This window comes from Mus musculus, chromosome 8, assembly GCF_000001635.26.
Source record: "Mus musculus strain C57BL/6J chromosome 8, GRCm38.p6 C57BL/6J".
Lineage (NCBI taxonomy): Eukaryota > Metazoa > Chordata > Mammalia > Rodentia > Muridae > Mus > Mus musculus.
This window is the reverse complement of record NC_000074.6, coordinates 72,642,901-72,668,996: the sequence shown is the minus strand read 5'-3', so window position 1 is coordinate 72,668,996 and position 26,096 is coordinate 72,642,901. Positions and strand designations below refer to the sequence as shown.

Here is a 26,096-nt window from a genome sequence, read left to right as displayed (position 1 = left end):
GTCCTCCTATTTCAAAAAAAAAAAAAAACAATCAAGGCATACCCCCACACACAGAGACAGACAGGCAGACAGACACACTCACATCACACATACATACACACAGATACATATATACACATGCACACATGCATGCACCCGCATAAGCACGCATGCACACAGAGATGTGCTTTACACACACACATCACACAAATACACAGACAACATGCACACATACATGAACACAAATGCACGTGTGCGCACGCTCCTACTGGCATGCCCACAGGCCTAACAGAGCCAGACAAAACCTCCCTAAGACGTTCCTCTCTGTCGACTCCAAGTGTCAAGGCAGTCAAAGTGGACCACCACAACCCTGAGGTGATAACAGCTATGGGAGACAAAGTGACTACCAACACATTGTGCACATGCCAACTGAAATCAAAAATGGGACACGTGTGTCACTCTGGCTTCTCTCAGAATTTGAAATCTTAGCCAGAGCAATCAGACAATTAAAAAAAAAAAAAAGATGCACAGAATTCTATATCTAAAACCCCTAAAACCCCACCAGGACACTTTTGGAGCTGATGAACTCTTTTTAACAAAGCAGTAAGATACAAAGGCTACATGCAGGTCTGGGGCCCAGGCTCAATCACACAACACATAACTAACCTCCACAAAATCCAGGTTCTGTCCAAATCCCTACAAAAAAGGAAGGAAGCAGCATGCATGTGGCTCTGTGGAAGGAGAACCTGCTCTGGGAGATTTAGGAACTTAGTGCCCAGCAAAAGGCAGGGTGTGGCTATGTGGGTGTGACCCAAGCCTGGAGACAGGAGTGCTGGGCTCGCTGGGGTTAGCCTAAATCCAGGTTCAGCAAGAGAATTACTCAAAGGAGTAATGTAGACAGTGAGAGAGCTGGACACTCAAAGTCCTCTGGCTTCAGAATGTGCATATTTGCACACACACAACCAACCAACAAAAAAGAAAGAGGGAGGGGGAGGAAGGGAGGGAGGGGGAGAATGGGAGGGAGGGAGGGGAGGAGGGAGGAATGAAAGGAAGGAAGGGAGGGAAGGAGGGAGGGAGGGAGAAGACAGAGGGAGGGAGAGCAGGAGGAAAGAAGGAGGGAGGAGGGAGGCAAACTTACCTGGAAGACACAATATAGCCCAGTACATGAGCCACCAGCAGTGCCCCATGTGTCTCCTCCAGGCGTATACAGAGCTGGTGTGTGGCTTCCTCTGCTGTAGTGGCCAAGGGCACTGGCACAGTGAAGGAGGCCCACTTCCGGGCCTCCTCAAAGGCCAGCCTTAGCCTCCCTGGGTGGCCACACTCTGGGAGGCTGGCCCAGAGGACATCTCTCTGACCCGGGCTCAGCATCCTCTTCTCTGCAGCCAGCAGCAGCTGTATGAACTCCTGGCCTTGACTTCCAGACAGGGCCTTCACCTCCCAGTAGGTGCTGGGGTCCTTGAGGGTCTGTTGCAGGTTATGTAAAACCTGCTGGCCTGAGCATGTAGAGAGGATGAGGTGCACCCTTGGAGGACACTTGAGGGGCAGCCAAGAGACCCTCGGAGAATGGCATATGGAGTCCAGGTCATCCACGGAGTCCAGGAGCAACACCAGGGACTCAAAGTTCCTCTGTGACACGGTGTGGAGGAGAGTATGGAAGAAATGGCCCACCCTGCTGTGGGCCTCCAGGACCTGGGCTGGGGGCAGTGGCAGCCCATATGCCAAGCACACTTGGAAGGACAGGCTCCTGAGGAGGCTGCGGGCATCCAGGCTCAGCTTTGATGTCCCTAGCAGCCTCAGGACAACCACTGTCTTGTGGCCAAGTAGCTCTGGTACCTGCTGGGCTAGCTTGCACATGAGAGAGGTCTTCCCGATGCCTGGTGGTCCAAAGAGAACCAAGGGAGTATGTGTCCGGCTCTCATCCTGTCTGAGCTGCTGCCTGAGCTGGGCCAGGAGCTCCTGGTGGCCGCAGAAGACCTTGGTAGACTCTGTGCTCTGCCAGAGGTGGTGGCGGATCTCTTGGTAGAGCCAACCCAGCTCCTGTCTGGCCAACTCCAGCTCTCGAAGCTGCTCCAGGACCTGATGGTTGGTCCTGGCCACGAACTGCTCGCTCAACTGCTTTAGGTAACGAGCGTGAGCCTTGTTCTTGGGGTTGACCAGGTCTCGGCTCCAGGACAGGTGGTGGGACTTTAGGGCTCCAGGCTGAGCATCTAGTATGCGCCCTTTAAGACCACTGAGAAGACTCTGGGCATTGGTATCCAGGCAGCCATCTACCAGCCGATCCACCATCTTCAGAGAGCAATCATCCAAGATGTGTTTATTGAGGTCCTGTACATCTCTCAGGAAGACGGTAGCTCCCTGGTCCCCTCTTGCTGAGCTCAGTAGGCCAAGCTCGATCTCCCACTCAATAACTACAAAACAGAGGACAAAAGGAGCCATCACAGTCACTGAGGCCTGAGAGGTACTTCTGGGAAACATGTTCGGAGGGACACAGACTGTGAAGTTTAACAAATGGGACAGTCACTTGGGATGGCTTGCAAAAGCCCACATGGCAGGTTAGGATGTGTGAGCACATGCATGTGTGTGTGTGTGTGTGTGTGTGTGTGTGTGTGTGTGTGTGTGTGAGTGTGTGTGTGTGTGTGTGTGTGTGTAGTGTATGTGTGTGTGTGTGTGTAGTGTGAAGTGTGTGTGTGTATATGTGTGTGTTCATGTGTGTGTATATGTATGTGTGTGTGTGCATGTGTGTATATATGTATGTGTGTATGTGTGTGTATGTGTGTGTATGTGCATGTGTGTGTGTGTATATGCATGTGTGTGTGTATGTGTGTGTGTGTGTATGCATGAGTGAGTGTATGTGGGGGGAGGTGGGAGGGGGGCAAAGAAGTATTTACATATCACACCTGTGAAGATCAGTGACCAGCCAGCCTACCCAAAACTGTGAACTTTGGATTCAAGAAGAGACTTTGTCTCAAAGGAATCAGGTGGATAGTGACAAAGGACATTACTGATGTCCTGCTCTGGCCTCCATTTGGAGTACCCACATAATCACATGTACACCACACACAAAAAAGAAAAGCCCACAGCTAAGACAGCAGGGTGGGGCCCACCTCCAATCCCAGGCCTCAGGAGTCTAAGGTGAGGGTTGCTGGGATGAGGCCAGCCTGGGATAATAAACAATCACTTCTTTTTTTACACTTATTTATTTAGTTAAGTCAATTGAGGGGATGGCATTTGTGGGTTTGTGGGTGTTTGTGCAACCGAGCATGTGTGGAGGTCAGAGGACAACTTGTAGAACTCAGGACTCTCCTATCACGGGAGTCATCAGCCCTGGTGGCAAATACCTTTAGTTCCTGAGTCATCTGGCTAGCTGAGCATACACAATTCTAAGCTAGCTTAGACTACACAGGAGGCCTTGCCTCAAAAGAAAAAAAATTTTAACCACACACAGTGTGTGATCCCGTTGATAAGAAGTGTCCAACAGCAAAGCTAAGCCAGGAGAATGGGAGTGGCTGCTTCATGGGGACAGCCTCTTATTAAAGTGACAGAGTGCTCTGGAATTAGTCCGACCGAGGTGGCAGTATTAAATGTCCCTCCACTATTAGCTTTACAGATGGGGATTTCAGCCCTGTGAGCTCAGTGTCCTCTTCACATAGTCGATCAACAAACACTCCACTCCTGCATGAGTTAGCAGCTGCAGTGCACGTGAGGGCTTGGCACTGAGGTTACCTTAGGTACCAAGTGAGTGAAACCATGCTCTCAGACACGAAGCAAGGGGCCATGGGACTGTGAAGGCAGAGGAAGAAGAAAGGATTCTTAGAGTTTGGAGTCTTTACTAAGTAGCCAGGTGGAAGAGACTCCTGCAGTCTGGGAATAAGCTTGATGGGCCAAAAAAAAAAAAAAAAAAAAAAGAAGAGTCTGTACATTTGGACACTCTGACACTGCAGCAAGAGTACAGCAAACCACACCCCGGTGAGTCTGCCTGAGTGTGTGCCGGTGGAATTGTTTTTATGAGGCAAGCTGTAAGCCTGCAGCTGGCTGATTCCTGTTGTAAGTTGTACCATAGCTGTCCCGGGACTCCTTTATCTTTTAAAGATTTATCTCTACACAGCTTTGCCTGTCCTTGCTACACAGATTAGGCTAGCCTCAAACTCAGAGAGTCTGCTTCTGCCTCCTCTACTGGGATTAAAGAACCATCAAGCTTGTCTTTACTTTTTAGTTATGTGTAATATGTGTGTGCGGGTGTGCGTGTGAGGAAGGAGTCTGGGGAGCAGAACTGAACTCGGGTCCTTTGGAAGACAGACCAGCCAGTGCTCTCCTGCTGGAAGACCAGCCAGCGCTCTCCTGCTGGAAGACCAGCCAGCGCTCTCCTGCTGGAAGACCAGCCAGCGCTCTCCTGCTGGACCAGCAGTGCCTCCAGACTCTTAGCTTTTTTGCAGCCTGAGCTCCCACTGACTTGTCTCAAGAGGCTCTTGTTTTGAAGGAGCAGCCAGATCTAAGGAGATATTTTTGAAGCCTCTCTGGGGCTCAGTGGAGTCTCCCTGCTCTCCGAAGATGGAAGGGCCAGGCCCTTGGAGATCCTACATTCCAGTCAAGGACAAGAGTCAACAGAGGGCCTTTCCAAGACAGGCTTGGCAGCAAAGGGCTGTTACCTCAGCTACTCAGTCTCCTGAGGCAGGAGGATCACAGGTTCAAGGCCAGCCTGGGCAGCTAAAAAAAAAAAAAAGCTGGGACAGAAGAGCCCGATGTTGTCTGAAATCTAGTTAATTGGAAAGCACCATTGTTAAGTTAAATTCTGGGTCTTGGGGCCTGTTCAGCAGAACTCTATTCATATAAATTCCTGTGCTGTGACTCAGTAGGCAGAACACTGCCTTGTGTGCAGGAAGCTTTAGACTCTGTTGCCCTGCCTCTCCAAGTCTACCAATGTCCGACAGCCTTCTGATCTCAGCGCAGAATGGCAGGATCCCCTTTTCATAGAGGCTTTCCTCTTTTCATCCTGGGGGATCCCAGACCCCACACACTATACCTTCAGAAAGTCATGTAGCCTTGGTTAGATTACAGGTTCACCTTCCCTTGTCCTGCTAGAAACCTGTTTAGCTAGCACCTGAGATTCCTGGAATGCCTCCCCATGTTAATGAGGCAGCTCAGTACCTTAGACGTCAGACCTTTGCCCACTGTGGATATTTCTACCCTATAGCCCCAAATCTATATAACCCTTGATTTACCCTGAGTAAAGTTTATGTGTCTCCCCAAAGCTGGTTCTGATGTGTCATTATTATTGTTTGTACTCACAGGTCATCCAAAACCCTGTTCATTAATTCTGTTCCCTTCACCTTTGTGGGCCAACAACCCACGGGAGAAGGAGACCCACAGGATTCCACCCAAACATAAGCCTGGAGTGGTGATGCTCACCTGCCATCTCCATATTCAGGAGGCAGAGGCAGGGACGTTAGGAGTTCAAGGTCATCTTTGACTACATAACAGGTTTAAGCCTACCCTGAGCTACATGAGATCCTATCCCAAATAAATAAATAAATGTTTGTTTGTTTGAATGCTCCAAGAGGCTCGGTGGGTGAAGGGCTTGCCATAGACTCATGAGGACTCCAGCTGGTATCGTCAGCACTCACATAAAGGCATGCTGACTGTAACCTAGCACACTGGAAATGGAGAGAGAGGCTCAGTGGAGCAAGCTGGACACCTACTCTAGCTTAATCTGTGAACTCTGGGTTCAGTGAGAAACCCTGCCTCAATGTACAATCAGAAGATAACTGACAATCTCCGGCTACACATTTGCATACACACTCTTAAGCACCTGTGCACGAATATGCATTCTCGAGCACACACACACACACACACATTGCTTTCTAAGGTCAGTGAGTATCAGCATGAGTATCATTTGAGTTCCTGCAAATTGTCCTCTGACCTCCACATGTCTCCATGGCTGGCACACACTCCCCAGCCAATAAATAAATGCCTATATAAAAAATAAATAAATGCAGCCAGGCATGGTGGCATGTGCCTTTACTCCCAGCACTTGGAAGGCAGAGGCAGGCGGATTTCTGAGTTTGAGGCCAGCCTGGTCTACAGAACAAATTCTAGGAAAATTGAAGCTATACAAAGAAACCCTATCTAGAAAACAAAACAAAAGACACCCTCCCAAAACCAACATCATATCATCAGCAACAATAACAACAACAACAACAAAAGGAAGGAAGGAAGGAAGGAAGGAAGGAAGGAAGGAAGAAAGGAAGGAAGGAAGGAAGGAAGGGAGGGAGGGAGGGAGGGAGGGAAGGGAAGGGAAGGGAAGGGAAGGAATGGAATGTATTGCATTCCTGAACAATTTCAGTCCCAGGCAAACTGAGATGGCGGTCACCCTGGGAGATAGGAGGGCAGAGCCAGGGGTCAAGAAGAGGGTCCTAGAGACTAACATTGGCCAAGGTTATGCAGTCTCTTGAGAGCCAAGCAGGGTTAACATTCACTGAGATGATACACTACTTCACTTGCGTTTGAGATCACAGGGGACATGTTGGCTTGGGTGTCCTGTGTCCCATGGACCTCTGGAGGTTCCTTGGGTCTCACCTGATCGGTGATAGCACATCCATTGCTCCTGGCTGATGAGGCCTAGCCTCCAGGCCTCCTGGGCTCCACCTCTCAGGACAGAGGTTAAGGTGGCCTCCTCAGGCCCTGGGACCACCAGTGAGCCTGAAGGCTGCAAGACGTAGGTTGGAGGAATGGTGTTGTCGTCTCTCTGGAAATGTCTGGTCACCAGCTCCAGATCTCGAGGCCTGGAGGTCAGCTGAGCTCTTAGTGCCTCCCACTCCTTTTCCTCAATCCTCCGGGGAACCGGGCAGGGGCCGTACTGGTCACCCAGGAGGGCCTGGGAGGGAGGGAGACAGAGACAGGCATGGGTTCAAATCCCACCTGACACTGAACTCTGGGACTATGAAGGAAGCACACTGAAGGGACACCAGCTTGGTGTTCATGGTCACCTGATGGTGTGACTATTACACAAAGAAGCTGGTGTGGAGACAATCCCCACACTCAGGGTGGAGGCTGAGGTGGGAAGTGTGGGAGATTTAGGCCAATGTGGACAGCAAAGGAAGGCTGTCTCAGACAAATGGGGAGCCTGCAACAGCTACAAGATGGAGGAGGGACGGGTGTGGTGGCACACGCCTTTAATCCCAGCACTCACGAGGCAGAGGCAGGCGGATTTCTGAGTTCGAGGCCAGCCTGGTCTACAGAGTGAGTTCTAGGACAGCCAGGGCTATATAGAGAAACCCTGTCTCGAAAAAACAAAACAAAAAACCAACCAAACAAAAAAGATGGAGGAGGGGGGAAGGGGAGTAGTGATGAGGAAAGGAGAGAAGATGGAGGAGGAAGAACACATAGGATGGGAGGAGAGGGTCGAGAAACACCCAAAAGTAGTAGTTCACACAGGCCAGTGTGTGATTGCCTGCACATGCTCCTGTGCATGCACGTGTGTCTGTGCACTTGTGGAGGGGTTCACGTGTACACGCACATGTACATGTGAAGGAAACAAGTGGGTTTCTGCTGTTTTGAGTCAGGGCTCTCATGTTGCCCAGGCTAGCCCCTGCCTCAGCCTTCTGGGCAACTGAGCAGAAAAGCACAGGCCACCAATCCTGGGTCCCTTTTGGCCTCACAGGAACAAGATAGCCAAAGGAAGGCCTTCCAGCCTCACAGGGGAAGTTTGGGGCAAAAGCCCTCATTCATTTGGGTTAGTGTGGTGGGAGCTAGAGAGGTTTTGGGAGCCATCACCAGGAGTCCTTGATACTGGAGCCCAGAGAGGCCCAGCCTCTAAAGGAGCCTGGGGAGTCTGGGGCCTGTTAATGAGTTATTTACCACAGAACCTTCTCTCCAGGGCACCAGTGTGGGTCTGATTTTCATGGAAAGTTCCCTTAACAATAGTGGCAGTGACAGACAGGCTCTGGGGGCAGAGAGGGCAATGCTGGAAGGGAAGTCAGTAGAGCTCAGCTGTGCAGCCACAGGTCTAGAAGTTTCCAGACTGGTGGCATGGACATGAAGGAGGTCTGAGGACAATCCCTCCCCCGATCCCCCATGCGGAGGAAGCTTTCCCCAGCCAGCAGTGTTGGCTGAGAGTTAGCTCCCCTTGAGGAGGGTTGTTTATTTTTGCCCTTGGGGATATTTCCCACTTTAAAAAAACTTTTTTCAGGACTTTTGAGATGGCTCAGTGAGTAAAGGCATTTGCCACAGACCCAGACAGCTGAGTTTAATCCCTGGAACCCACAAGGTGGAAGAAGAAAGCAACTCTTGCAAGTTGTTCTCCGACTTCCACATTCAAGCCAAGGCCTGGGCTCCATGCACATACATACATGCATACATACATACATGCATGCATGCATACATACATACATACATACATACATACATACATACATACATACATGCATATATACACACATACATACACACACACATACCCAGAACTGGACAGACTAGTGGAATAGGCCTACCATTCCTGCACTCCAAAGCCGGAGGCAGGAGAATTGGAGGATTGAGTTAATGACTAGCTTTAGCTACATGGTAAGCTTGAAGCCATCCTGGACTACCTGAGAACCCTTCTCAAAAGGAAAAACAAAACCCAGTTCTCCTTTGAAACTCAACATGATTGTTAGGCCTTTGGGAAAATAAACTTAGGAGCATAGAAAAAGAACTGAGAAGTGGGGTTACAAACACGAGGGCCGTGTGTGTGTGTGTGTGTGTGTGTGTGTGTGTGTGTGTGTGTGTGTGTGTGTGACTTTTAGTCCTCCCTCTAAGTACTTAAATGGTGATTATGGACTATTGTGTGTGCAGTACCCACAAAGGCCAGGAGAGGGAGTCAGATTCCCCAGGAGCTGGAGTCACTAGCATATATGAGCCACCTGATGTGGGTGCTGGATCTTCTGTGATTACAGCAGGAGGTCCTAACTTCTGAACCATCTCTCCAGCCCACAGTTTATCTCTTGAGACAGCAACACTCCAAGAACCCAGAGCTCATCAATTGCCTAATTTGGCTGTCAGTGAGCTCCAGAGATCCATCTGTCTTTGCCTTCTGGATGCTCGGGATCTGAACTCAGGTCCTCAGACTTTCACACCAGACATATTACACACTGGGCTGAGAAAATAATTTAAAGCAGTAATAATTAAAACATACTGGGCTGGAGAGATGGCTCAGCAGCTGAGAGCACTCGCTGCTCTCCCAGAGGTCCTGAGTTCAATTCCCAGCACTCACATGTTGGTGCACAACTATCTGTAATGGGATCAGATGGCTTCTTCTGTCATTTGCATTCATACATGAAAACTGAGCATTCATATACATAAATAAATAAATAATTTTTTAAAAATCATACTGGGGCTGGAGAGATGGCTCAGCTGTTAAGAGCCCTGACTGCTCTTCCAAAGGTCCTGAGTTCAATTCCCAGCAGCCACATGGTGGCTCACAACAATCTGTAATAGAATCTGATGTGCTCTTCTGATATGTCTAAAAACAGCTACAGTGTACTCATATAAATATAATAAATAAATCTTAAAAAAACAAAATGTACTGGTAGCCATGTGCAAAGAGGAGGCTAGGACACAATTGAAAGAGACCTGAGGTGCTGTCATTAAAAGACAGCACATGGTGGGCTGTGGTGGGGACGCCTTTAGTCCCAGCACCTGGGAGGCAGAGGCAAGTGGAGGCCAGCCTGGTCTACAGAGTGAATTCTAGGACAGCCAGGGCTACACAGAGACACCCTGTGAACACGTTGGTAGAGGAATGAAGCCTCAGGTTTGTTTTTATTTATTTATTTATTTATTTATTTATTTATTTATTTATTTATTTATTTATTACTCATTTTGAGATGAGGTCTCATCATGTTGCCCAGGCTGGCCTCCAACTCATGGGCTTAAATGAGACATCTCATCACTGAGGAGGAGTGGGAAGGATGCTATCTTCTGGACATGACATGGCTGATGAACAAATTAACTAGAACAGCTAAGGTTACCTACACATGGCCAAGACAGCTGAAATCCAGTACAAGGGGTGTCCTGAGGCCCACCCCAGTCTGAGGACCTATTGGCAGCTGAAGGATGCTAGGGGACAGAGAGTCACTTTATCTCAAGGGTGGGACCACAGATAGGCTGCTCAGCTCTGGGATGGCCATACACCCATGTGCATTCCAGCAGCATTAATTTGACTCAATGGATTAAAAAAAAAAAAAAAAGACATGAAGGTGTGCAGGGAGGTCTAGGGAGAAGGCAGAGCAAGTTGGGGATGGCTTTGATCATGACAAAGTGTGATGGTATGAAACTGTCAAAGAAGTCATTTTTTAAAAAATGTTCTTTTGCAGGGCGGTGGTGGCGCACACCTTTAATCCCAGCACTTGGGAGGCAGAGGCAGGTGGATTTCTGAGTTCGAGGCCAGCCTGGTCTACAGAGTGAGTTCCAGGACAGCCAGGGCTACACAGAGAAACCCTGTCTCAACCCCCGCCCCCAAATGTTCTTTTAAAAAAGGCTTGTGGGTTCAAACAGTCCTCCTGTCTCAGCCTCCCAAGTAATTGAGATGACAGATGTACAGATGGAGGAGCAGACATACAGCCTAGTTTTTTCTGTTTTGTTCTTAAAAAAAAAAAAAGATTTGTTTATTATATGTGAGTACACTGTAGGTGTTTTCAGACACACCAGAAGAGAGCATCAGATCTCCTAACCAATGGTTGTGAGCCACCGTGTGGTTGGTGGGATTTGAACTCAGGACCTTTGGAAGAGCAGTCAGTGCTCTTAACTTCTGAGCCATCTCTCCAGCCTCCAGTTCTCCAACTCTTTCAGTTCTTTTAGGAAGACTTACTCTCTGAGGCAGCCTATAGAACATTCTAGAAATCTTGGTGAATTCTAGTCCATGCTATCAATACTCACCATGATCAAGACAATATGAATAGAGCTGCACAGGCTTTTGCTGTGGAGTTTTTAAATTCTTGGTGTCTGTGTCTGTGAGGCGGCACACTCACATAAACACAGTGCCCACAGAGGCCAGAAGAGGGCATAGATAGCCAGGAGCTGGAGTTAATGGACACTTGTGCGCAGCCAGACTGGGAAATGAGCTGGGGTCCTCTGCAAGAACAGCACAGGTTCTTAACTGCTGAGTCTGGGGTATTTTCATTTGTTTTGTTTTGTTTCAAAGCAGGGTCTTACTATGTAGTCCTGTCTGTCTGGAACTCACACTGTAGACTAACTAGGCTGGCTTCAAACTCACAGAGATCCCTGTCCCCTGCCTCCCAAGTGCTGGCACTGCCCAGCTTGATGTGTGTGTGTGTTTTAATTTTCACTTTTTGAGACAGGGTCTGGAACTTAGTAGCCAAGGAAAACCTTAACTCCTGATCTACCTCCTGAGTGCTGGAATCACAGGCCTACTCTTTCACCAGCTCAGGGATTATTTTGGTGACAGAGTGACTTATAGGTGTGTGTATGAGTGGACTCCCTGTTCCAGACCAACAGAAACATGGAGACAAAGAAAACAAACTCCCAAGAATATCGGTTTCTACTTTCTCTAGTGTTTCCCAGAACCCCCCAAATTTCACAGATGTAAAGTGGACCAGATGCGAAGAGTGAAGGAAGCTTCAGATGGACCTGAAAGATTCCCTCCCAAGTCCTTGTGCTCGCCAGTTCACTTACTGCTGCGTTTGATTACTAATGCCTGGCGCTACTTCTGAGACAAATAGGAGTACTGTTAAAGTCATGACCAGTCTTTGAGGATTGGGATGTTAGCTCTTTTGTTTGGTTTGCTATCAGGGACCACATTCTGGTGATGGAAAAAAGAATAAGGACGACTCCACCTACCCTGCCACACTCACCACAAAAGCTGGTCCTATGGATGTTTTCTGACAGCGCTCCAGTTCTTCTAAGCAGAGTTCCGTGGTCAGGTAGTCAGTGGCCTGCGTATTCGGAATACCCCACCTCAGATCAACCACCTGGGAATCAGAAGGATGAGGTTTCTAATGAGTGATTTTTGGTTTTCAGTTTCATTTGACTGAAGAATAGTATCTTCAGATCAGTTTTGCAGCATTTCTCCTCTAAGGATATTCTACATTAGACAAATTTGAAGCTAGGGATGTGGGTAAGTGTTAGATTGCTTGCCTAGCATCTCCAGTAAGGGGCTGAGAGTATGGTCTGTGGCAGGTGGTTTGCATAATGCACACAACCCTTAGATTCCATTTTGTACCAAAATAAAAGAACAGAAGTAGCTCTCCCCTTTATCCCAGCACTCAGGAAAGAGGCAGAGGCAGGCTGCTCTCCATGAGTTTGAGTCCAGCCCGGTCTACAGAGCAAGTTCAGGATAGCCAGAGCTACACAGAGAGACCCTGACTCAAAAATAAATAAATAAATATATTTGATCCAGCCTGGTCAACAAAGTGAGCTCCAGGACAGCCAGAGATACACAGAGAAACCCTGTCTTGAAAAACTGAAGGAAAAAAAAATTCAAAAAAGAAAAATGATGAATCCAAACTAAGGAGCCTTCTTTGGGTATCTCCCAGGATCCCCAGTGGTCTCTGTCTCAGGCCACAGTCATGAACTGCAAGGAAAGCTCCCTGGGGTCCTGATGCTGAGACAAGAAGGAGGATTTTGAGTTCAAGGCCCATCTGTCTCAAGGGAAAAGGAAAGAGAAGAAGAGGGGGAGGGAGGGAGGGAAGGAGGGAGGGAAGGAGGGAGAGAGAAAGAGAGAGAGAGGGAGAGAGAGAGAGAAGGAGTTACTTAAAGCCAAGTTTGGAGGGTTGGGAGGGCTGTCTTAGAGGTGGGGAGCTGTGGTGGTTTGAATATGCTTGGCCCTGGGAAGTGTGGCCTTGTTGCAGTAGGTGTGTCACTGTGGAGATGGGCTCTGCGACCCTTCTCCTAGCTGCCTAGAAGAGAGTCTCTTCTGGTTGCCTTCGAATCAAGATGCAAAACTTAGCTCCTCCAGCACCATAATGCTGCCATGCCTCCCACCATGAAGATAGTGGACTGAACCTCTGAACCTGTAAGTCAGCCCTAATTAAACGTTGCCCTTATAAGAGTTGCCTTGGTCCTGGTGTCTGCTCACAGCAATGGAACCTAACCAAGGCAGAAGCATTTGCTGCTCCTTCAGAGTTCAGAGTTCAGTCCTCAGAGCTGCACTAAGCAGCTCACAAATCTCACAACAGCCTGAAACCCTAGGTCTGGGAATCCAAAACTTTTTTCCAGTCCACAGACACCTGCACACATGTGACACCAGACGCCCGCCTTGTTTGGTAGAGTGCTTGCCCAGCATACACAAAGCTGAGGGTTTGATGCCCAGTGTCTAGTGTGTGGAGACTGAGGGGCGGGGGTTGGGGGAGGGATGGCAATGGGGTCATGCACTTGGAGGTAGAGGCAGGAGGATCCAGAACTAAAGGCCATCCTTAGCTACAGAGAGGTCAGTGTCAGCCTGGATTTCATGAAATTCTGTTAGAGGAAGTTGGGTGTTTTCTGCTTCATTCCTTTTAAAAGGAGAGCATGCCCAAGCTTGCTAGGAACAGGCTTTGTGAGGGACGATATTGAGAACAGCAGGAAGTGACCCAGCAAATTCTCCTTAGCAACCACACATGAGGTCCACCTCTGCCCACAGACTGGCAGGAAAGTGGGGGGTGGGGAAGGAGGGGTGGGGAGAGATGGAGGGTGGGAGGGATCTGAGCCGAATGGCAGCCTGCAGCACTGACCCTGTGCAGGCTGGAAACACAGGGAGACAAAGGGTACTGGGAGCTCACAGTAGCTCAGAGAGAAAGAAATGCTAATCAGGAACAACTAACTACAGCAATGAGAGGCTGTAGGCTTAGAGGAGCTAGGCAGGGGAGAAGCAGTGAGGGGGGAAGCCTACAGAGGCAGCCCCTCCCCTTCCCCACCCCTGCTGGGCTAGTCAGGCGCTGGTGCTGTCTGCCTGGGGCACCACAGGGGTGTTAAAAGAACAAGCACACCGTTCTGGAGTCTTCCATGTGAAAGAGTCCCTTTCTGTCGCTGTTCTGTTCTGGTGGTGCTGATGATGGACTCCAGGGCCCTCACACACGCGAGGCAAATGCTCTTACCACCGAGCTACACTCTCAAGTCTTGTTTACTTTATTTTACTTGTTTATTTGGAGACATTGTCTCCCTATGTTTCCCAGGCTGGCCTTGAATTGTTGGCTCAAGCGATGCTCTTCTTGCAGAGGACTCAGGTTCTGTTCCCAGCATTCACTTGGCAGTCCATCTATAACTCCAGTTCCAGAGAATTTGACGCCCTCATCTGGCCTCCAGAGGTACTGCACACATGCATGCATGCAGACAAACACCCAATTGTATAAATAACATTATATTAAATCTTGTTTATAAATGGACTACGAGGTTGGTGAGATGGCTCAACGGGTAAGAGCACTGACTGCTCTTCTAAGGTCCTAAGTTCAAATCCCAACAACCACGTGGTGGCTCACAACCACTCATAATGAGATCTGACACCCTTGTCTCCAAAAAAAAAGAAATAGACTACAACTGGCTTGGTGGTATGCAGAGGGCAGGGGTGCTCACAGATACACTCTGGAAAAACCAGGGATGTTTTCACACAGAATTATCTCCTCAGTGGAGGATGTATATACCTATTTTCCACCCAAACGGCTGGGAGTAGATGCAGTGAATTACCTGGCAAGCTTTGTTTATACCAGACTCTTCCTCCCTAGGCCTTATCTTCAACTTGGTTTCTCAGTCAACAGAACCCATCTGTAGGGGAAATGCCATCTGTACTTTATAGCCTGCTCTCTTATGCTATCTCAGTCAGAGAACACAACAGATCCTAGACCTTAAGCTATAGAACCCATATTCATGGTAGAGGTAACATGTCCTTTGCCTAAAAGTTTCCAATGTGGTCACACTTTATTATATGAACATGGGATTGAGATATAGTTACTAGGAAAAACATGTTTTGCAAAGTAACACTGTACTTAAACATATCCAAAATAAACTGTCTGGGGTGAGACTCCAGAAGTTTGATGCAGCCTGGCCAAGTCTCACTGAACTGGGTTTCCTTCTTGCCTCTTGAAAATCGTTTCTCTGCTGACCACGACATTCATAGGGACCCTCACAGTGACACACGCCTTTAATCCCAGCACTCAGGAGGTAGAGGCAGGTGGAGCTCTTGGACATGTAGCTCAGTCTGACAAACATACAGGAAGCATAGGGATCCATCCACATCACTGCATAATCTGGGCTTGGAGGCACACACCTGTCATCCTATCACTTGGGAGGTCAACATAGGAGGGTCACAAATTCAACATCATCCTCAGCTACACAATGAGTTCAAGTCCAGTCTGGGCTAGATGACACCTCATCTCAGAAAACAAACAAACAAACAAACAAACATTTTGAGTTTTGAGACCCATCACTAAAGCACCAAACAGAAGGCAAGGGGTGGTGTGGCTTTCCGGGTGACCAGAGATGCTTACCTCAAACGCCAAGCCGTGCCTTTGGCAGAAGCTCTGAACCTCAGGGTAGGCTGTGCACTGCAGGGCTTCTCGCTCTGTGTCCATATCTGCAAGGCACAGTCAGGAGGGTGTCAGAGAAAAGGTTCCAGAAGTCTGCCTAGCCCACTACTGTGTTCTGTCTTTCATCAGAACCCTGCAATGTTGGAGTCCCCCTAAGTGTCATAAAAGGAGGAGGAGGAGGAGGAGGAGGAGGAGAAGGAGGAGGAGGAGGAGGAGAAGGAGGAGGAAGAGGAGGAGGAAGAGGAAGAGGAGGACAAGAAAGACAGGGCCAGCAAAAAGGCTCAGCAGTAGAGGAGCCTGCTGCCAAACCTTCCCACCTGCACCACAGGTCAGAAGGAACAGACTTCTTGAAAGTTGCCTTGTGACCTCCACATACATATTCTGTCCCACTGCACACATAACTCTCTCCACCCTAAGACCACATACAAAATTAATGAAATCTCAAAATGACATGGAGTCAAACCAAGGAAACCAATTGATCCACATCAGTGGAGTCACCTGTTTGAGCTCCACAAAGCACAACCCGAGCCCCCCTCAGTCCCAGCCCAGGAGAATGACCCAATATGGCATGTGGGGCAAGGAACACTGGAAGATGGAGCCTCTGGCCCCTACACGCAGGAGGACTTTCCATTGCTTTCCAACCCCATGCAGTGGTGTAAATTTTCACAATGTCCCTCTTATCCGAGGGAGACTCAATTCAGTCAGGGTGGGCTCATACACTCTTGGACCAAGAATGGGGGAGGCCCTGGGTTTTAACCCTCGTACCCCTTGTACCTTAACAAAACAAGAAAATCCACTAAACACAGCCAGGACTCTCAGCTGATCACAAGCCAGACAAACAAGGACAATCACGTGCAAATACTGGCTGATCCATTCTAGGCTCTGTTTGTAACACATTAAAGGATTATTTCCAGTTCCTCTGAAATGCAGAGTGAACCAGGTAGTTGTGTTTGCTGTGCAGACATAGAACTCACACATGAGGCAGAGCTCTACCCCAGCCCCTCACTGGGGGATTCTAGGCAGGGCTCCACCGCATCCCAAAGTAACTGATTCAAACTACCTATTCAGAGTGGGACGTGGGAGCTGTCCAGGATGGCGTCTGGGAGCCAGCCCTTAAACACTGTTCCTTTCCCAATCTGTCTTATCAACTTTATAGGCTGTTTGAACTGGTCATAAAATACTTATCATATAGTAAATTCAGGCCAGAGCCTACATAAGGGTGAAGGGCACGTCAAGAGACACAGTAAGTCTGAAACCAGAGACCTGCACATTGCTCCAGTATCTGAACTTTTCAGGCATATACAGAGCTTGGGGTGTGGGGACCCCAAGTTCAGTCTCAGCACTGACAAGCCAGCAGATCAAAAAATACATGCAATCCATGTGACAAACAATAATGGATTCAACAGTGCTGTCAGCCAAAGGTCACACAGTCATTACTGAAAAATTAAACATGGCTGTGATGGTGGTGCACACCTTTAATCCTAGCACTCAGAACACAGAGGCAGGCAGATCTCTGTAAGTTCAAAGCCAGCCTGGTCTACAGCCTGAGCTCCAGGACAGTCAGGGCTGCACAGAGAAACTCTGTCTCAAAAAAAAAAAATGTTTAAGTGAATAAATAAAATAAAAACTGGGCAGTAGAACATGCTCTACAGTGGAAGGAGAACCTGACCACACTCAGAGTTTACATCTCCTGCAACTCAAGCAGAACTGCAGGGAAGTTTTGCATTTGAAAGATCAACCAAGATGCTGGTGTCCTATGGTGCTCCATGCTCAGTAACAGTGCTGCGTGCTCAGTGACAGTGCTGTGTGCTCAGTGATAGTGCTGCATGTTCAGTGACAGTGCTGTGTGCTCAGTAATAGTGCTGCATGTTCAGTGACAGTGCTGTGTGCTCAGTGATAGTGCTGCATGTTTGGTGAATTCAGCCTGCAGTATGAACCTGACTGTAAAAGTATTTATACCATGGAAATTGGGAGCTAATGCAGATCAGGCATTTTCATGTGTAGTTTTATTTAATGTAAAGAACAGAGTAAATAATGCCAAGGACAAAGCTATATGCAGCCAGTACTGTCACAAAGCATTTAGCTAGGTCAGAGGGCCAACATACAATTTAAAGCACAGGGGTTAGTTATTGAAATGGCTCTCAAGCCTCGAGATCCAAGTTCAATTCCTTGGACCCACCTGGTAGAAGAAGAGAAGCAACTCCTGAAAGTTATCCCTTCTGTACATAGCTCATGTGCCCCTACATACACACACAATTAAATAAATGTATAAAATAGGGAAGGACCTAGGAATGTGGCTCAGTAGTAGAGTGCTTGCCTAACATAAACTGGATTCAATCTCTAGGACAAAAACATCAAATAAATAAATAAACACAGCAGGGCTTGGTGGCACACGCCTTTAATCCCAGCACTCAGGAGGCAGAGGCAGGTAGATTTCTGAGTTTGAGGCCAGCCTGGTCTACAAAGTGAGTTCCAGCACAGCCAGGGCTATACAGAGAAACCTTGTCTCAAAAACAAAACAAAACAAAACAAAACAAGAAAAAGAAAAAGAAATAAAGAAATAAACACAAAAAGAAATCTTTTCTAGAGGAAATACTTGGAAAGGAGGTTAGCAGTTTGGCTCAGTGGGAGAGCATTTGGGGGTAGATATGAGGGCCCTTGTCTGCAGACAAGTTCTTATCGCAGTACCATATATCAAGTGTATGTGAAATGCTGGGTTCTGTCTCCAGCAACTTCCAAGCATACCCAAGGCAAAACATAAAGAGCGAAGCACACAGGACATTTCTCATGACCACTGGTTGCAGTACTAGGCCATTCACTGTGTACAACAGTTTATTTAGTCTATGTGGTGGACAAAGAAACAAAGAGTCCAGGAGGAGCCTTGACAATGATTCTGATGTGGGTCACCAGCCGGTCTGCTCACACACATCTTTTGGAGGACACCCTGAGGCATCACTACCACCAAGAGTGGCCACTTGTCTCAAGTCATCACCCCACCCTTACCTGAGATGGTAGAGCTGATGAAGATGACCACAGCACTGCTGGAAGAGGGTGCTGGCAGAGAGCCTGCCTGACCCTGGAGAAGCCGCTGGCGAGTGCCAGGGCTGAGGGGCCCTACATCCATGCTTCCCATCCGCCTGGATAATTCTTCCCCAGGAAAGGTCCTGAGACCCATGCACCTCACAGGAGCAGCTGAGGAGCCCTCCTGGGAGGCTGGCTAGGTACAGCCATCTGTAAGAGGGGATGTGGCCCCTTGGTTACTTGCTGCCTTGGTTACCCCTAGCCCTCCTGCAGAGATGTCCCGATGCTTGCTAGCAAGTGCTAACAGGCTGTGAGACAGAGGCTTTCCTCAGTATTGCTGGATGTTGTTGCCTCCTTCAGGCACCAGAGTAGTCTTCCAGCTTCTAAAGGAACCTTCAGTGGTCACCATAGCAACCATGGTTGGAAACACTGGGTGCTGGAGCCTAGGGACCAGACAATCTTTCCAATACCTGGCTCCCCTGGGGCCTCTATGTAAATTGAGCCTGAGCCCAGGTGTGCAGAGGGAGTCCAAGGGATGCTGGGAGCCATGAGTACACCTGGCATTGGGAAGAGATTCCACTCCTTTCCACCCTCTCTGCCCCTCTCATAAGCCAGCGTTTCACTCATAAACAGTGAAAGTTTTACAAGATAGTTGTCTCACCTGGAGCATTATGGTGACCCAGAACACATCAATGTTGGCAGACATCAGAAATAAGGAATTGGGAATAGGGGTGACAGGAACATCAAGTGAGTGGAGGGCTTGGGGAATGGCTTAGGGGTGAAGTCTCTACCTAGAATCTCCCAGTGAAGTGCTGGGGGTATGGCTCAGGGATGGACCCCGTCCCTAACATCCCCAGTGACCAGTGGTATGGATGGCATGCACAAAATCGTAGATCAGTGGTTCTTAACCTGTGAACCTCCACTCCCTTGACAGTCAAAAGACAGCTTCACAGGGATTGTCTAAGATCATCAGAAAAGACAGTAGCAAAAATAGTTATAAAGTAACAATGATGATAATTTTATGGTTGGGAATCACCACAACATAAAGAACTGTATTAAAGGATTACAGCCTTACTGTCTCCTGAGAGGCCCTGCCGGAGCCAACCATTGGACTAAACACTGGGAGTTTAGTCCAATAGAGGAGCTGGAAAAAGGACTGAAGGAGTAGAAGGGATTTGCAACCCCAGAGGAAGAACAATATCAACCAACCAGACGCCCCCAGAGTTCCCAGGGACTAAGCTATCAACAAAGGAGTACACATGGCTCCAGCTGCATACATTGCAGAGGATGGACTTGTCATGCATCAATGGGAGGAGAGGCTCTTGGTCCTTTGAAGGCTCGATAGATGCCTCAGTGTAGAGGAATCGAGGGTGAGAGGTGAGAGTGGGTGGGTGGGTGGGAACACCCTCATAGAAGCAGTGAGATGGGATGGGAGTTTCCAGGAGGGGAAAAACAGGGAAAGGGGATAACATTTGAAATGTAAATAGAGAAAAGATCCAATAAAAAAGAATAAAAAAAATATCATCTGAGCTACAGCTGAAAAAAAAAGGATTACAGACTTAAGGTTGAGAATAGCTGGCCTAGATTAACTCTCAATGCAGATATGGAGAATTGGGAAGGAGAATGGAGAGGAAAAAAGAGGGAGGAAACCTCCCTGGCTGTGTCTGACGCCCCCCACTTCTCAGTCGTATCGACTCCAGTGACAGACATAGAATGAGCCTGTGTGCCATCTCATGCAGCATAAGCGCTGGCTCCTGCCTTGTCTTCTTGGAGTGTGGAAGCCTCAAGCTTCCTGGTTCAGGCATCAGCTCTGTCTTCTGTGAATTGAGAGCAAAAACCCCTCAGGACTCCTACCCCACAAGAAATCTGTCAGGCAGCATCATGGATCAACAGGAGAATGAATGTGGGTAGCACACGGCAGGTATATGAGCTAGGCACTGACGACACACAGACTGTCAAGGCCCTGCACAGGGAGTGAGTGCTTGCTGGGCAGTGAGAGAGATGCAGATATATAGAGATAAATAGATAGATGCACTATATTATGTTGTCTCTTACATGAAATATTAATATGTTAAAGGAATGGTTTGGTGGTACATACCTGTGACCCCAGCACTCTGGAGGGTGAGGCAGAAAGGTCATGAATCACACATCAGCCTAGGTTCTAGCAACACTCTATCTGACCCAGGTTGAGTTCCCAGCACCCACATGGTACCTTATATGGTACCACCTATAACGCCAATTTTAGGGATCTAGCACCTTCTTCTGGCTGGTGAGGGCACTGCATACACGATACACAGACCAGAGGTGATGGTGGATGCCTCAGGAGGCAGAGGAAGGTGAATCTCTATGAGTCTGAGACGAGCCTGCTCTATAAAGTGAGTTTCAGGACAGCCAAGGTTGCACAGAGACCCTGTCTCAACACAAAAACTAAAATAAAGTTTTATTAGTTTAAAGTTTAGTTTACAAAAACTAAAAATAAAGTCAAAGGTTAAAAAGCAGAACAGAACAAAACAAAACTACAGGGCTAGCAAGATGGATCAAAAGGCAAAGGAGCTTGCAGCCAAGCCTCATGAGTTGAGCTGGTCCCTGGACCAATATGGTGCTGTCCACACACAGGCTGTGTCACACTCATACATGCAAGACTGCATCATATTCAGCATGTGGACAGGCACCTTTGACAATCACTTCCAAATTCATATTTAGAGGAGGCTCAAAACATTTTGGTCTTGATCTTCACCCCAAAATCCCGGGTTGTTATGCCCTCTGACCTTGGCTTACTCAATTTCTTCATGACACTGAACCACTCTGTGAGAAGGGGTGAGGGGGAGAGTGTAACCTGACCTATTGGCCCCTAGCTGTAACCACTAAAGATAGAAATCACCACCTCCCATTGCCACCAAAGTCCACAACCAAAAATCTCTTCAGATGTCAATGTCTCCCTGGGGATAGGATCCCCTTGGTAAAGGTCCCCTGGCCTAAACTGGACACAGTGGCACACACCTGTAAACACATGGGGTGCTTGCCTAGCATGGGAATCAGAAGGTGGAGGCAGGAGGATCAGGAGTTCAAAGTCATCCTTATTTATATACGTGGTGAGTTCAAGGCCAGTATGGATTTCATGAGACAACCCCATAGACACCAAGTAGGTAGGGATGGGGCACCATTCAGGCTATGTATGCCTGAGAAGCTGTTGTTGCACACTAGCCTGGGTCAGCAGAGCAAATGGAGACCAGCCTGGATTATAGGAGATCCTGCCTCAAAAAAAGGCAGAAGATGTGAGGAGGGGGAGGAGAAGAAAAAGGAGGAAGAGGAGGAAGAGGCGGAAGAAGGGAAGGTGGAGGGGGGGCTGTCTGTACTTTATCTCGGTCCTTTGCACATGCTAAACTAAATCTTTCCCATTCTCATTTCAGTGTAAATGCTACCTCTTCTGAAGGTCCTTGATTCGATGTGTCCTTTCAACCACTCCCCGTGGGGCCCACCCCGTATTCTGTGCCATACTCACCCTCAGCTCCCAAGGCTCTCCATGTTCAGTGTCTGCTCCCTGGGAAGTGTGGGACCCACAGGTGCATAAATCCTAAAACCATGCGTCAGCATGCCCAGCACACAGTAGGGGCTCACTGACAAATCTTGAGCTCAGTGAGTGCTTGGGCAGCTGCCCATCATTTTGGCTCCTGTATGTTAACTGCAAACACCTCAGCAAGAATGAGGCATCTTCAAGGGCCCTTTTGCAGCGTCTACTCCAGGCTCTCTCCAAGATGCCCGCTTCCCTCTTGCTGCCATGGAGGGCGTCATTTGGAAGTCTCTAGGAGAAGCGGGTGAAAGAAGGAAGTTCCTGGGCCCAGAGCCACAGCGGAAACAAGGCTCTGCCTCTCTTGGTAACTTTTGTCTTAGGTACTTTCTATTCACCCAGCTGAGTTCTCCCAGCAAGTGGGATAAAAGAAAGGAACTGGCTGTGTTGCAGCCCAGGCTGGGCACCCGGCCAGACCCGGCGGTTAACTGTTGTGTGCCAGGCTTGACAGTTCACAGCAGCCAAGCTGTCAGTGGGGGTGGTGCATGATGCAGTCTGGTCCACATCTGCTGCTGACTGTCATGCCATCCCGGGGTCACAGGAAATGTGCTTCAGCGCTGGATTCAGGTCAGAGGTTAAAAGCGATTGTTGCTCTTCCTGACTACCTGTGTTCTGTACTGAGCTACCTTGGATGTACCTCCAATCCATCAGTGAGGGAACTCAAGGCAGGAACTGAAGCAGAGGCCATAGAGGGTGCTGCGTACTGGCTTGTTCCCCATGTCTTGCTCAGCCTGCTTCCTTAGACATCCAAGGATCACCTGCCCAGGGGCACCACCCATAGTGAGCTGGGACCTCCCACATCAATCACTAAGAAAATACAGCTGTCTAATTTGACTTAAGACCCACTCAACAGGAAGGAGATTAAACTGGTACTGGAAACCTAGCCAGGTTCTCAGAGTTAGTAAGGTCAGGGATCTTAGAAAAGAATCTACTACCACCACTTTGCTAAATTAGCATAGTCTCTGACTTCGTTCTACCTTAGACCCACAGATAAGTGCAGCTACCACCCCTCATCACTAAGCCTCTTTACAGCAAATAGAGCCCATCACAGCAAGCCACCACTGGCTGGACAATTCAGAGATCAGGAGGTGGTGGGAACCAGCCCCAGTAGATACATCCAGTCACAGCTCTTGCATCTGTGACTCGGGGAACATCTACAAAGAGGCAAGAGGAAGATTAGAACAGAAGAGCCAGAATAGCAGAAAGTCTGCTGTGAAACGGTCTCCCAAGAAATGGCTCCATAAACAAGACAAGAACAAGGTCAAGGTCAATAGACATGTTCATCTGGAAGTGAGAAAACTCGCCCCTCTCCTAGACAAAGAACTACAGGCAACTAAAGACAGCTACAAGAGGGAAAGCTAGCCTCTCCCAGGGATAAGGACCCTCACTGCTTGTCCAATGCAGTGTGATCAACTCTGAAACCATCCACACACAAACAATAGAAACAGGCTCAGCATGTTGTAGTCATATATGTGATCTGGTCACACACATATGTATGTAACAATACTAACCACGGCTGGAGAGATGGCTCTGCAGTTAAAAGCACTGACTCCTCGTCCAGAGGTCCTGAGTTCAATTCCCAGCAACCACTTGGTGGCTCACAACCATCTGTAATAGGATCTGATGCCCTCTTCTGATGTGTCTGAAGACAGCTACAGTGTACTCATATACATAAAATAAATAAATGTTTTTTTAAAAGCCCACCCCCCGGCCCCAGAGACGGTTTCTCTGTGTAGCTCTGACTGTCCTGGAACTTGCTCTGCATACCAGGTTGACCTCGAACTCAGAGATCCACCTGCTTCTGCCTCCCAAGTGTTAGGATTAAAGGCATGTGAGCACATTTTGCTTACATATGCTTGAGACAGGTTCATGTAGCTGGACTGGCCTTGAATTCATCCTCCTGCCTCTCTGCTTTGCTGCTAGATGGCAGATGAGCAGCATTTGGGGAACAATTAGGTCTTTGGTTCTTACAGTGGTTTATAGTTTACTAGGCTCCAGGGCATTTCTGTGTGCCTTCAGTCATCTCCTGCAAGCCTAACATCATCCTCACCTTGTGGGAAAGGCATCAAGGCTGAGTCAAGGCACAGTTGGCTGCTGAGCAGGGAAGCCAGTGTGCTGTGCTCCACACTAGCATGGCAGTGACGCCCTCTGGAGTTGAGTTTGGGAACTGTGCACAAACTGGTACAGCTCCTTGTTCCAGATCCCACTTCAGGAAGGAAGAGGCACACCATCAAGCTTGCACATTTGAGGGGATAACAGTTTTCTGCTACCCCTGAAACCCCGAGGCAGAGTATGGTGTCGCACGCCTTTAATCCCAGCACTTAATCTCAGGCAGAAGCAGGCTAATCTCTGTGAGTTCAAAGACAGCCTGCTCTACATAGGGAGTTCCAGGTCAGCTTGGTGTACATAGTGAGACCCTGTCTCAAAAAATAAATTAAAAAAACTAGCTGGGGTCATAGCACAGGCACGAGTAATAAATGTGACCTTCTGAACTGAGAAGCGTCCATGCAGCAGAGAACAAACTCACCTGGTCAAACTGGCAGCCACAGAAGGGGAATCAGAGAGGGCCAATATTCAAAATATATGAAGAACAAAAAATCTAGATATCAAGAGAACAAATAACCAATTTTAAAAATGGGGTAAAAATCTAAACAGAGAATTCTTGACAGAGGAATCTCAAACAGCTGAGAAACACTTAAAGAAATGTTCAACACCTTTAGTCAGGGAAATGCAACAAAACAACTCTGAGATTCCATTTTACACCTGTCCAAATGGCTAAGATCAACACCACCAGTGACAGCTCATACTGACAAGGATGGGGAGCAAGGAGAACACTGGAGTGCAAACTAATATAGTCTCTATGGAAATCAATATAGTGGGTTCTCAGAAAATGCGTAATCCATCTACCTCAATACCTAGCTATACCACTCTTGTGCATATACCCAACGGCTGCTCCATCCTACCACAACGGCACTTGTCAGCCATGTTCATTGCTGCTCTATTCGTAATAGCCAGAAATTAGAAACAACTTTAATATATCTCAATAAAAGAATGGATAAAGAAAATGTAGTCTGTTTACACAATAAAGTTACTTGGTAGTTTAAAAAATAGCATCATTGGGGAAAAAAAAGCCAGGTACAATCCCAGCACTCAAAAAGAAGAGGCAGAAGAAGGGCATGGTGACTCACACCTATAATCCCAGCACTTGGGAGGCAGAGGCAGGCAGATTTCTGAGTTCGACGCCAGCCTGGTCTACAGAGTAAGTTCCAGGACAACAGGCTGGGCTACTCAGAGGAAACCAAAAAAATAAAAAAAAATTTTTTTTAAAGCAGAGGCAGGAAGATCTCTGAGAGTTTGAGATCAGTCTGGTAAACAAATTTAGTTCCAGGGACAGTACCCAGGACTACAAAGAGAAACCATGTCACAAAACAACAACAGCAGTTTAAAAAAAAAAAAAAAAAAAGGAAAGAACTAGAAAAAAAAATCATGCTGAGTGAGGATTCCCACGTCCAGAATGACAAATACAGCATACATTTGCTTTAACCAAGCTACAATCCAAAGAACCAGAAAGATGAGGCACAGAGTAAGAGACTTGGAGGGGAAGGACAAATAGAATGGATATTCATAGACAGAGAAGAGGAGGGGTTAGGGGTTGAGCTAAAATGGTACGTCATGGTGGGAGTAGAGCTGGAATGGATAGTCATAGTGGGGTGGAGCTAGATTGATAGTCAAGGTGGGGGTGGAGCTAGAATGTATCATCATGGTGGGGGTGGAGCTAGAATGTATCATCATAGAGAGGGTGGAGCTAGAATGGATAGTCATGGTGGAAGTGGAGCTAGAATGGATAGTCATGGTGGGGGTGGAGTTAGAATGGATCCTCATGGTGTGAGTGGAGCTAGAATGGATAGTCATAGTGGGGGTGGAGCTAGAATGGATCATCAGGTGGGGGTGGAGCTTGAATGCTTATTCATGGTGGGTATGGAGCTAGAATGGATCATCATGGTGAGGTGGAGCTAGAAAGACCTTCATTGAGGTAGTGGAGC

The 26,096-nt window shown here is 48.0% G+C and overlaps 1 protein-coding gene across 12 annotated transcripts in view; it reads right to left on the bottom strand.

Annotated features, from left to right (window-relative positions):
- Positions 1-22,772, bottom strand: part of Nwd1 (NACHT and WD repeat domain containing 1) — a 70,656-nt gene extending 47,884 nt beyond the window's left edge. Inside the window, exons 1-6 of one of the 12 annotated variants that reach the window (XR_003947304.1) lie at positions 21,988-22,772; positions 15,426-15,511; positions 11,820-11,936; positions 6,553-6,850; positions 1,118-2,387; positions 646-675 (exon numbers count right to left, since the gene is read on the bottom strand). Coding sequence is in view for 9 of the 12 variants with exons in the window: in XM_006531090.2 (XP_006531153.1) it covers positions 646-675; positions 1,118-2,387; positions 6,553-6,850; positions 11,820-11,936; positions 15,426-15,509 (1,799 nt within the window). In the remaining 3 variants the exon portion in view is untranslated. Of the gene's footprint in view, positions 1-645; positions 676-1,117; positions 2,388-6,552; positions 6,851-11,805; positions 11,937-15,425; positions 15,512-21,987 lie in introns of those variants that run through there. The other 11 variants (XM_006531090.2, XM_006531086.2, XM_030243605.1 and 8 more) reach the window with 11 other exon arrangements.
- Positions 22,773-26,096: the final 3,324 nt, after the last annotated feature.